Below are 13,623 nucleotides of genomic sequence, written 5' to 3' on the forward strand. Positions count from 1 at the left end.
AGTAGGAGGAGTAGGACCAGACTACAGGGGAAGCACGTGGTTCTGTAACTGTGAGAAGCGTCTTCTGTGAATCTCAACGTGTTGTCATTCATTCAATGTCAGTGAGATTTTTTCTTTCTTTCTTCAATCTGCTGTATAATTTAGTGATATCACAGCGAGTAACATTCTCTGTTATACTGGAATGGCGTTAATATTAATTGCAAATGAGACACTAAACCTGAGTAACAAAACGCGTGTGGCATTTAGCTTTCCAGCTAATTTGTCAATGAACTACTAACAGGGTTGTGAGGGTTACTTTTGAAATGTATTCCACCACAGATTACAGAATACATGCTGTAAAATGTAATTTGTAATGTGTTCCGTTAGATTACTCAAGGTCAGCAACGTATTACTTCTTCAGCACTGGTAGATTGTTTCACTTGTTTTGACTATAAAAACTCTGCCAGTACAATAAGACAAAATACACATGTTAAAAATATATTCTATGAAAAACAATTTGAGTCCTAAATATCTCATGCAGTGTTGTTTCTAAAGCAAGATTAATCTAATTGATCTTCCTTTAAGTATCTTTAGATATGTTTACAAGAAAACAATACAAAAATGATCAAGAATATGATTTTTGCTTTAATATTTAAGGTCCTACAAGAAATAAAAAGAAATTATGATCCAACCTGAATTTTCTTGATAAAAAATATGATTGATCCTTTTAACATGCATTTAAAATGGCTAGAAATAGCATTTTAGCTTAGCTTAGCTGACAATTTACACTAGGTTTATTTCTATTGCTTCTGCTTCAAACGTACTTCACTGTCTGCTCGTATGAATGAAACACATCATAAGAAATTGTTTCATCGCTGTTCAAATGCACTTTGGGTCGCATCATTTATATGTATAAATGTTTTCCATCTGAAAGGACTAAATATTAAATGAAACAAATGACAATAAAATGCAAAGTAATCTCTTCAGTTATCAAAATACTTTTTGAATGTAACTGTATTCTAATTACCAATTATTTAAATTGTAACTGTAGTGGAATACAGTTATTATAGTTTGTATTTAAAATACGTAATCCCGTTACATGTATTCCGTTACTCCCCAACCCTGACTACTACTAGTAGTATTCATATAAAACCCGACTATTTGTTTAAAATAGCGCAGTTAAATCATCATTTTCTGTTCTGAATATCAGCTACCTTTAAAATAAAAACCAAGGACTTTTTCAACCTTGCTTCCTAAAAATAACATTCATCATTTATACCTTTTATTCCCAATGTATACACTTTTTTGCATTTGAGGTATAAATAATATTATATATATATATATATATATATATATATATATATATATAAAGGGGAGCAACAAATGTAATGTTTTTATTATATATTGTATTAAATGCTTTTTTATTATTATTATTATTATTAAAATTCTTAAGACCCAGAATACATTATTTACATTATTTCAACAAAATGAAATATTATTTACCTCTTGATCTCCATCCCTATTATTATTTTCCTTCTGCTGTCTTAGAATGGGCAGTGTGTTGGCTGCCAGTGCCCCTAGCCCACCTCCGCCAGGGCCGGGTGGAGCAGGTTTGGTTTCAGTCCCACCAGGATTCACAATGCCATCTGTCTCACCTGTTTCTGTTACTGGTGGCTCTATCAATGGGCAGCTGGAGACTGATCATCCCCTCCCTAACCCTGGTGCCTTTGAAGAGTGTCATCGCAAATGCAAAGGTAAGAAAATCAGCAGAATTTCTCAATTTCAGTGGATTTGAAGGCTTTCAGTTTCAAAGTTTAAAACACCACTGACTTAGTGACATACCTAAAATAATATTATATCTTGTATGACTCCTAGATTTATTATAAATTCATGGTCTACATTTCTCAGCATGTATTAAGCTGGTTGTGCTGTTTGTGATTTTTGTTTTCTCCCCTATGAACTCTGAACTTTTATATAACCTTTATGTTGTGTCTCCAGTGATCTTACTATATACTTATTAAAGAGACAGCCCCCTTTGAGTGTGTTGCTCATGGGCACAATTTAGAGATACAAATATTTATAGATACTTTTAACCGAGTAACCACCAGCATTAACTGGTTATTAACTGGGTATCTGATAAGCCGTTATTATTAAGGCATTTGTATTACATTAACATTTTAATGGTTTGCTTGCATGCCCAACTAACCAACGAGGTGATAACTTTTGGCAGTTTAACAATGGAAGAATAAAAAAACAGCAAGCCTACTCATAAATTGTGCTTCGGGGTAATCACAATAATTTTTGTTAAGAAGAATTAACAAATATACAATACTGTGCAAAAGTCTTGGGCACATAAGATGTTTCACAAAAAACATTTGTCGTAAGGTGTTTAACTATATATTCAGCTTTAGTGTGTCAATTGGAAATATACATTGTAGACTCCCAAACACTCGTTCTACAAATAGAATAGATTTAAATTAGAAGAACAGGGAGCCCTGCAACAGATGGCATGGCTTCCACAGAGTCCCCCCACTGAAAACTGTCAGTCTGGGATTACATGAGGAGACAGAAGCAATCGAGACAGCCTAAATAGATAGAGGAACTGTGTCGAAGAAGCCTGGAACATCCTATCTGCCAATAACCAAGAAAAACTGTGTCCAGGTTTATCTAGGTGAAATGATTCTGTTTTGAAGGCAACGCTGGTTACACCAGATATTGATTTATCTTGTTTTTTCTTCTGCGCTTTGTATGACGTTAATTGATTAATGAAAAATATTTATGGCATTGTTTTTTTAAGACATCCTCACTATGCAACCTTTTTCACAAGAGCCTCAAACTTTTGCACAGTACTAATATACATAAGCAGGGGTCATGTGACGTTCTGCCATGCATCAACCCTCCCATCTCCTGTGCAACATGCAACATGAGTGAAATGGCTTTAAACATGCTCCTATATGTCGAGGCTTACAGATTTATATATATATATATATATGTGGTACGGCATTGTACTACTACTGATACAACTAAAGTCCTATTTTACAATTTCCATCGGAACGCGTCATGTTCATGGACAAAATGGTCCCACAGCGCATGCTTTATATTTACTTGTCATTAAGACTGAGTGGAAGACAGTGTTTTACATGATACGCATGTGTACATAACATGCCCTACGTTTTAAACCCATCAACTCCCTGTTGTTTCTTTAATGAACCTCTCAATTCATTTTTAACCAATAGTATTTGTCAAACAAATTGTTAAAGTCAGTTACTTGGTTAACTGTCTACATCCTTAGGCACAATAGTGATGATGTTCATGGATCTGTTAGAACTATTGTTGGATTCAACTAGGACTGCTGTAGTATGACAAAAATAATAATTGTCAATTATTTCCAATTATTGGGATTAATTTAGATTGATATTATTTACATAAAAATACTTATTTTTTGTCTAAATGCTTTTGTCGGCTACACATCCAAAACTAGCTGAGAAATGTGTTCCTGAATTACTGTATTGCTCTTTTAAACATCAGTAAAACAAGACTAGTTCCTAAATGGTTAACTTCACCTTTTCCCCACTTAAAAGCTTAAAATGAAGCTGCTGTTTTGAATCGATTATAGACAGAAAGCAACAGGCTTGTCTGTGTTTGGTTACAGTGCTCAAATGCTGAAAAAACACACGTTAAATATACATTTAAATGAAAAATTTTGATGCAACGTGAGTTGACCGGAATGGACTGCTATAATGGCAGCTGTTATTTTAATCTCGATTATTTATTTGATTCATTTTGCAGCCCTAGATTCATCCAACCAATCTATTGTTTGGTAAATTATTACCTCAAGATTTACGAATGGTTTATTTTGTGCTACAATTGCACAGTACATCTTATCAGTGTTTGCTGGTTTGAGTGTTTCCTCTTTGTTTCAATGTCATATCTCTTAATATTTCTTGTTTTCTGTTGTCTGTTCCTCAGAGATTTTTCCTATGCAGATGGAGGGTGTCAGAATAACAGTGAACAAGGGCTTGAGCAACAACTTCCAGGTTAGTCCAGGCTGTTGATTGCTGGAGCTGAGCATTTTTAGATGTTTTACTGTGCTGTTGAAAGTATTTTTCATTTATTTTGGTCTTTATCTACATGCAAAGCGACTTGTAGGTTGTAGCTGACATCAACACTGTCTCTTGTTTTATTTAATAGGTGAACCACACAGCGTTGCTAAGCACTCTAGAAGATTCCAGTTACAGGTTTGGAGCTACTTATGTGGGGACCAAGCAAACAGGACCCGCAGAGGTAAACCTCTTTACCAGGAAAACAAAGATGTGCTTACTTATCAATTAGCATTTTCAGCCAATAAAAATGTATAGGGAAATTCATGAGTTACAGCAGCTAAACAAAAATGGATGAAAAAATGAAAGATGCAAATGTATACTGTAAAAAAAAAAAAAATAGAACATATGAAAATATAATGAATATTATTAACATAATTAATATTTACTGATTTAAAGACGTGCATTCTAGTCCATGTTATTTCTTGAACTTGAGTTTGCCTTCGATTGGTGCTGAAAGTTGCAACACACTTTGAAAATCAGATCTTGTGTGAAAAGTGTTCTTGTCATGCCCTAATATTTTGTCAGGCCTTTCCTGTCATGGTTGGGGACATGGACAACTCGGGGAGCCTAAATGCACAGATTATTCATCAGATCACTGACAAAGTGCGCTCCAAACTTGCTTTCCAGGTGTGTGTATATGTATGTTTAAAGCTTGTTAATGTTGGCTATTTTTTATGATTCATTTTGATGTAATATTAATGCGTTACTGGACATGCTGCAATCCTTTTCTCAATCAGACTCAGCAGCAGAAATTTGTGAACTGGCAAGGAGATGCAGAATTTAGAGGGAAAGATTTTACTGCTGCAGTTACCTTTGGCAACCCAGACGTGTTGGTGGGGTCTGGTAATTGTCTTCTGTTTTATTATGAATCTGTACGAGTCGATCTTGACCATGTTTATTTTTGCTGCAGGTTATTTGTTTTATGTCTTGAGCAGTGTAGTGTTTTTATTTTTTTATCCTATATGAAGCACTATCATGGTCAATATTGTAAAGATCAATGCCAAAACGAAACCTCTATTAAAGGAATATTCTGGGTTAAGCTCAATCAGCAGCATTTGTTGCCTACTGCGGATCAATGCAAAAAATTATTTAGACTTGAAAAACTCGAGGTTACATTGAGGCATTTATGTAAGTAAATGGGGACAATTATCTTGAAAACACTTTAAGCTGTAAAGTGGTTTTGTCATCGTTTTTACTGTCATTTTTGGGTTGACAGCATTACATTGTCTCGGCAACGAAGTTGAAAAATTGGATATATATTTGTGTTGTTCACTTTATTTCCACAGAGCAGTTCATTGTGCCCATAAATCTGCAGCCTAAACATCTGTGATTAAATCATAAAATAATACAAAAACACATTCACCTCAAACCTGTATTTATATTTCAGTGATTATTATCATCATTATTATTTATATAGGTTTTTATGTCTTCATTTGTGTAAGTAATTTTCTGCCTGCATGTTTAGACGGAGACTTGTCTGATGTTAAATTGAAAGGTGGTTACTAATATATATATATATATATATATTATACTTTTGATCACTTCATTATTTTAATTGCTTTTTTGTTTCGTTTGGGGTGCAATTTGAATTTAGAAATGTGTTTGATTTAAGTTTTTCATTTTTATATATGTTTTTAATTTTCAATGCAGAATCTCTAAAGCAAGAATATTCACTAATACCTCAGCCCAGGAGTTGCTGATGTAATTGGATATTGTGATTATATATAGTGAATGAGGGAACAAAGTGAATTTATTCACACAGATGATGTATTTTCCCGGATAATGAAATACCCATCCGGTAGAGAATGCACAGATGAAGTAGGTTCTTTGCCAGAGAGATGTTGACAACTGTTGTGTAGCCATCTTTCTAAAAGTTGAACAACACACATTTTAAATGTAGTTAATTTTTTTTCCAGTTTCATTGTATTTTTTTGTTAAAATAGATAAAAAATAATGTTCAAAGTTTGAAATCAAGATGTCTTGCTTTATTGTGTATAGGCATAACCCTAACTTAGCTTAATAAAAATTACCCCATAGCACCACCTAGCATCCAACCAGCGGTGTTCGTCCATTTCCTGTGAAGTTTTTTCTGCGACCAAGTTGACAAAGACTCTTATCATTGACTAACGTTTGGTCAAATATCAGGTGGCAGCCCTAATATAACTTAACATTGAAAAGGTTAGGAAGGGATATTATCACGTTAAAATCATGTTAACACGGATATTGTTTAGGTCATGTGGTTTTACTTTTGAAGAAAACAGAGTATTTTTTACATTTACAGAATGGCCCCATTCACTTCCATTGTAAGTGCCTCACTATAACCAATTTTTTTAAAGACAAGTAAGGGCAGTTCAAATTTTTATCTATTTATTTATTTATTGGGAAATCCCCATTTTGTCTACAAATGCTGTCGATTGAGTTTAACTTGTATTGATTATGGAATGTAACTGTAAATTAAAAGTTTTTGTGACTTCTGGGAATAGAATGGGCTTGTTTAGCCAATTAATGTTAAAAGGCCATTATTAGCATTGAATAGGCCTCAACTGCCAATTTTCAGACTCCTGTATTAACAAAAGTCATAGATCATGATCAATCAACTTATATCTAATATTTTTGCAGCTTATTGTTTAAATGAGTGTTGTCTGTGAACAAGTGCTGTCTGTTTGTCTGTCTGTCTGTGATTGCATGTACTTTTCAGAGTTTCTGCTCATGTTCAGATGAGCAGATGGACTGGCAGAGGACATTTATTTACCTTATTATCTTTCTCACACCCCTTGTCCTTTCTTCATCTTCACTCCCATCTACCTCAGGAATTGTCATAGCTCATTATCTCCAGGCTGTCACCTCATCGCTGGCATTGGGGGGAGAGTTGGTGTACCACAAACGACCAGGAGAGGAGGGCACAGTCATGTCTCTGGCAGGCAGATATACAGGTGTGCATATATGGAAAGAGAAGTAGAATGATTGTAGTGGTGATGTTATAATAATGGACGCATTGCTTAGCCTTTGATAGTTAATTCACAATGTTTTGAAATGGCTACAATATGGCCATTTTTGTATGTTTATAATAATTACATTCATATATTCAGTTATTTCTTTAAATTACTTCAAATTAATTATTTCTTTATAAGAGTGGTTTTCCACTCTTCATTGTCCATATTAATAGTGTTTTGTGCCTTGCTTGTCACTTATGCAAAATAAATGGCATGACTGAGAAATAGTTTTCTGTAGCAATGTGTTTTTTTTTCTCCCCGGATTGAATATTTCTCTCCCTATATTTTCTATGATTTAGATTTTTTTTTTTAAAGAATGAATGAATATATGTATTGATACATTAAGAGTGCTGATACAATCTGTTTGTTGAGGGAAAAGAGATATATGTAATATTATTGTATGCGTCCTTTTATTTTTTTACATGTCTGATTCATGACTTGATCAGGCAGCAACTTTATCGCCACATTGACGCTAGGAGGAGCTGGAGCTCATGTGTCATATTACCACAAAGCAAATGATCAGGTAAATGTTCATCAGTAGACTTAACCACATCTTTATACTTTCATTCATTTGTCTTTTTATGGCTGATGCCTGCAAACTTCTCAACCAGTGTTCATACACTTGACAGGGTTTAGACACTTGACATTAGGTTTGTGTTTTGGTATTAGTTACAGGTTGGTGTGGAGTTGGAAGCAAGCACTCGAATGCAGGACACTAGTGTATCATTTGGATACCAGCTGGATGTCCCCAAAGCTAACCTTGTGTTTAAAGGTTGGTACAAACCCACATGCATACAGAATTGATGATAAATTCATGACTATAGATTTATGATGAATTCAAAACTTAGCTTGTGTTAAATAAAACGCTATTCTTTTTATGATTGATAGATTTATACACCAGAGTTCCCAAGGTCATGGAAAACATAGAAATATCAAGGACTTTAAACATTTGAATATCCAGGCTTGGAAAAGTAATGGAAATTAATAAAATCCGAAACGTCTTGGAAATTTGTATAGTGAATATAGATATTTGTAGTTATGCTCTGCTCTGAAATATTTCATGGGCTTGATGTTCCATGTTTTGAGTACTTGTGTAGAGTTGTATGAATCATCAGTCCGTCTGTTGACAGTTGATTTATTTTTTTCAGACGTGTGTGTGTGTGTGTGTGTGTGTGTGTGAATATTATTTTATATCTACTAATTCCAAAGGTTGTTACTTGACATTTAAATGGAAATCTGCCACAGATGATTTCTAATATACATAATGTGTATTCTAAAACTTACTTCCTCTTGCTATAGGTTCTTTAGACAGTAACTGGGTGGTAGGAGCCACGCTTGAAAAAAAGTTGCAACCCCTGCCGCTGTCACTTGCCCTCTGTGCTTTCCTGAACCACAGAAAAAACAAGTTCCAGTGTGGATTTGGTGTCACCATCGGTTAAACCTACCATCTTTCTTAGTAGGAAAGCTTTGATGCTACAGTTTACCTACCAGTGCCGTCGCTGGTCAAATGGTAAAGACTGGACACACTTGCACATTTATCCATACCTGTCCAAAACCAAAGATGATGGTAGAATTACATTTCTACTTTTGAAGCAAAACACAGTTAAACAACATAACATTTATTTTTTTCTTCCATCCATCTGTGTTATTATAGTAATATTAAAGAATAATTGTTTTTCAAAAAGCAGTGATAAATCTTCTGTACCCTCTTATACATTGTGAGCACCATGTACAAATACTTGTTTGCATACAAATTAGCATTTTCTTTAGTTGTTTGTTATGGTCACATTTTTATAAATTATTTCCTGTATTTGAGTGTGTTTTTTTTTTTTTTTGGTCCTTAATGGAGGGGTTTGGGGTTTTTGTCTCTTAATTTGTTTTAAATACATTGCTGGAGTATCTCTGTACTCATATGGGTACATAAACAAATAACACATATTCTATACATTGCCTGTATTGTAAAACATGGATAGATGATTAAAACAAAACCTACATCTAGCTGTTAAAATGAGATACACTTTTCATTTTTGTGGATGTATTGTTTGTGGGTGTGTCAGAACAATGATAAACGATGCATGTAGTTGAAAGCGGGAGAAAAGATTAATTGAAGATGAATCAAAATTTGAATGTGTGCACAACACATCTTACCTTAATGAACAGAGGATAAATTGTTTCATGATTTAGAAACATCTCTGTCTTAACTGTATTTTATCATTGTTAGAGAACCTAAATAACTAAATAGTTAACTGACAATTAATTGTAATGTATTAAGTAATAATAATTTGTATTTATATTAAAAAATGACACTTTTTATAACTTAACTAATACATTGCATATTATATTCGCTCCTTGTGAGGATACTTACTTGACTTCCTGTCTTAGTTCACACTGGGTGACTGTTACCATTGTATAAGCAGCTATGGCTTTAACCTGTACTATTGTTATCATAGTAAACATATTTTACCAAGTTCATAAACGTGGTCTACTTTTAGACCATTTTTACTTTTTAATTAAACATTTGGTGTTTTGCATGTTAGGTCAATGCATGGCAAAAAAAAAAAAATGGATATAGGAAAACAAGACAGAAAACTGATTATTTTTGGGTGGGGCCTTTTCATAGCGTAAACACTGCCTTAGTTCCAAATCTAGTTGAGTCTCTTACCTTTGTAATTGGTGTTCAGCTGATGTCAGGTCCATTTTTAAGCAGATAACTGTTGTGATGAAGCGTGTAATGTCCAGAAGGACCTGCATTAATGCCTGACTCATCAGTCATTATTACATCAACGTTGCATTAGTGCGTCCAGTCCAACATGAACACATGCATTTACTGTGTTACAAGCTCTATGTTTAAAACAAAACCTAACAGATCATTTAATCAAGGTTTTAATGGGAAATATCAAGGAAATATTTAATACGAAAATCAAGGATTTGTTACGTTAACATTGACTACTGTGTTAGACTATCAAATGGAATCCAATTGGTTTAGCTCGATACACAAGGAAAAGCAACTCTAAGTTATTTGTAAATCTGTAATTCATTATTAGTAATCATTGTTGGGTGTAATCCAAATAAGAAAGTAATTAGTTTTTGTAATATAATTACTTTTTAGTCAAAAAAAGTACTGTGCTTTATTATATTTTGTATTATAATCAGATTACAGTTACTGGCTTTCAAATAATGTAATTACATTAGAGCACATTATAGGGTTTTGCTTATTTCTAATTTATGTAGAATACATGAATTTTGGCCCGTCACGAGTCATTGTGAAGGAAAAATGTGCTGAGTGTATGACTTCTGTCAAACAATGAACAAGAAATATAAACATTATTTTGAATTTGTTGAGGAAAATTATTTTAGAAAGTAACTTAAGAGTAAAGTAAGTAGCCATGTGATTACTTTCCCCATGAAGTAATCTGATTACTATTTTTAGAGAAATAATTAGTCATTTGTAGTGAATTACTATTTTTAAGTAACTTGCCCAACACTGTTAGTAACTCAATAATTAATTATTAGTAATTCATTCACACTTTACAGAATTCATGTTACTATATTTTATAGTTAAACATTAGAAAACATTTCCTTTCGGTATAATGTCACAGGTCATTCCCAAACAATTCCTGACAGTTGTAGTACTGGATACAAACGACAAAGATGCTTTAAGCAACAGTTGAATGCACAAAATATCTACTACCATGGAATGCAGAGGCAATAATCTGGTTTACACTGGAAAGCAATTAGATCAATAAGACAAAAGCTCAGGGGTCAGATCTCTAGCCCGATTCACACATCCTCCATGAGCGGCGCGTGAGTGGCGCGTTTCGATGCACACTTAACGACACCGTTTACACTGAAAGCGCGAGTCGCGAGGTGACTTGTCCCAGAAGCGGCGATGAGCGGATAGTTTCGGCACTGAGCCTGTTTTTCCACCGCGAGGCTCACTCTGAGCTCAGTGGCTTTGTTTACAGTACAACACTAAAATAATCAGGAGATTATTGAAAAGACACAAAAGCTAATCAAAACCATTAAAACGCACCTATAATACACTACAATTTAAATGTCTAAATGCATGTGAAGTCAATAAAATAACAAATTAATAAACTGCTCGATCTTTCGCCATTCTGTGTATATAGGTGTTCAGTTTAGGCCCAACATAAACCAATCACAACCAAGTGTGCTGATAAAGATGAAGTGCACGTGACTGCCCACTGCTGTACTTGAATCATCAATAACATCAGCTTATTACGACCTTATTAAAGCAAACGTTTGGCGTAGGACCCCGTCGATAGCTTTATTTCCTAAGCAGAGGCACTGCTGTTGCTTCACGGAAGAGACACAGCCAATGTGAATGCCCAACGCGACCGGCCCGCTCACGGAGGATGTGTGAACCCGGCATCAGTATTCTCCTTTACCTGACGGATAAGTGTATGAGCAATCAACCTTGATTACATTTTGTGTGTAATTGGGTGAATGCCTGGATAAGTATTTTACAACATCTGTTAAGTGAACTTTAACTTCTTAACCACTGGTTTCTTAGTTTAGGAAAAGAAAAAAAAAATATATATATATATATATATATATATATATATATATATATATATAGCCTATATATAATTTATTTATTTAAAAAAATTTAACCATACATATACTGCTCCTTGAAACAATTAAGAGACCACTGATTATAAAAATTTACTATTAATAGGTATGTGTTTGAGTCAAATGAACATTTTTGTTTTATTCTATAAACTACTGACAACATTTCTCTCAAATTCCAAATAAAAATGTCATTTATTTGCAGAAAAGGACAACTGGTCAAAATAAAAAAAATATGCTGTGTTGTCAGACCTCAAATAATGCAAAGAAAACAAGTTAATATTCATTTTTAAACAGCACAATACTAATGTTTTAACACAGGAAGAGTTCAGAAATCAATATTTGGTGGAATAAGCCCGTTTTCCAAATCACAGCTTTAATGCGTCATGGCATGCTCTCTACCAGTCTTTCGCATTGCTGTTGGACTTTATGCCACTCTTGGCACAAACGTTCTTGTGACCATCCATCTTCCTCTTGATCACATTTCAGAGGTTTTCAGTGGGGTTCAGGTCTGGAGATTGGGCTGGCCATGACAGGGTCTTGATCCGGTGGTCCTACATCCACACCTTGATTGACCTGGCTGTGGAGCACTGTCCTGCTGGAAAATCCAATACTCGGAGTTGGGGGGTACATTTTCAGAGCAGAAGGCAGCAAGTTTTCTTCCAGGATAACCTTGTTACGTGGCTTGATTTGTGCGTTCTTTACAAAGATGAATCTGCCTGATTTCAGGCTTGCTGAAGCCCAGATCATCACCGATCGTCTACCAAATTTCACAGTGGGTGCGAGACCCTGTGGCTTGAAGGCCTCTCCAGGTCTCGGTCTAACCATTAGACAACTAGGTTTTGGGCAAAGCCAAAAATTGGACTCATCAGAGAAGATGACCTTCCTCCAGTCCTCTATGGTCTCTAAATTTTTTTACAGAGCTATATATATATATATATATATATATATAAACACATACACACACACACACACACACACATGTTGTGTTTCCATGTTTATGGGACTTTCCATAGACATAATGGTTTTATACTGTACAAACTTTATATTCTATCCTAAACCTACCCTAAACCTAACCCTCACAGAAACTTTCTGCATTTTACATTTTCAAAAACATAATTTAGTATGATTTATAGCTGTTTCCTCATGGGGACCGACAAAATGTCCCCACAAGGTTAAACATTTGGGTTTACTATCCTTATGGGACATTTGGTCCCCAAAGTGATAAATACAGCTCACACACACACACACACACACACACACACACAGTATATATCTGTTTAAAATTAAATCAAGATTTTGAAACAAATAATTTTACTCTTCCATTGCTATGCTTACTGAATCCTTGCCATATTTAAAAGGCCAAAAAGGACATGCCCAGACCCATCAAAATATAAAATACTGCTTCTTAACTCAGACTCACAAAATCAACATTTACAAAAAGTAAATGATAGTGAACAGTTTGAAGAGTTACATTATGTCTTTATAGTTTGTGGTTTGTTAAATTGAGTTTCTAGTTTTGAGAAATGTAATATAAGTTTCAGAATATGTCTTACAATTGGGAAAACATTTTATTACTACTACTGCAACTATTAATGTAAATATACTGTATTACCTATATATTTACAAGGCACATGTGTTTTCGACATGTAGAGTGTATAATTCTTATACAGTATTTGGTTTGTATGTAGGATTGTGAGTCACAGATCTGAGTTCAATTCAGTTAATTCATGATATGTAATGAATGACATGACATGTACAGCTGACAGCAGGGCACTACCTTCTGGACTTTACTGCCTTTATCAGAGCTATGTAATCTATCCATATATATATATACAGTGCTGATAGCTTCTCAACACTTTCACAAACGGAAGAGGACAAGAGAAAGCCCATGGTAAAGAACTGGAGAACATCTGAATGCAGAATTATTTAAGTCCATTACAAGCTAATCAAGATAC

At 34.3% G+C, this 13,623-nt stretch overlaps 1 protein-coding gene across 1 annotated transcript; it reads left to right on the top strand.

The window, feature by feature from the left end:
- Positions 1 to 2: 2 nt before the first annotated feature.
- On the top strand, positions 3 to 9,299 carry LOC127620077 (mitochondrial import receptor subunit TOM40 homolog). Its single transcript, XM_052093173.1, has 10 exons — positions 3 to 97; positions 1,528 to 1,733; positions 3,949 to 4,016; positions 4,171 to 4,263; positions 4,608 to 4,709; positions 4,820 to 4,925; positions 6,893 to 7,015; positions 7,522 to 7,598; positions 7,745 to 7,847; positions 8,375 to 9,299. Exons 2-10 carry the CDS (start codon positions 1,529 to 1,531, stop codon positions 8,512 to 8,514), a joined length of 1,017 nt encoding a protein of 338 aa, XP_051949133.1. The 5' UTR covers positions 3 to 97; position 1,528; the 3' UTR covers positions 8,515 to 9,299.
- The last annotated feature ends 4,324 nt before the right edge of the window (positions 9,300 to 13,623 follow it).

This window comes from Xyrauchen texanus, chromosome 26, assembly GCF_025860055.1.
Source record: "Xyrauchen texanus isolate HMW12.3.18 chromosome 26, RBS_HiC_50CHRs, whole genome shotgun sequence".
In the NCBI taxonomy this organism is placed as follows: Eukaryota; Metazoa; Chordata; class Actinopteri; order Cypriniformes; family Catostomidae; genus Xyrauchen; species Xyrauchen texanus.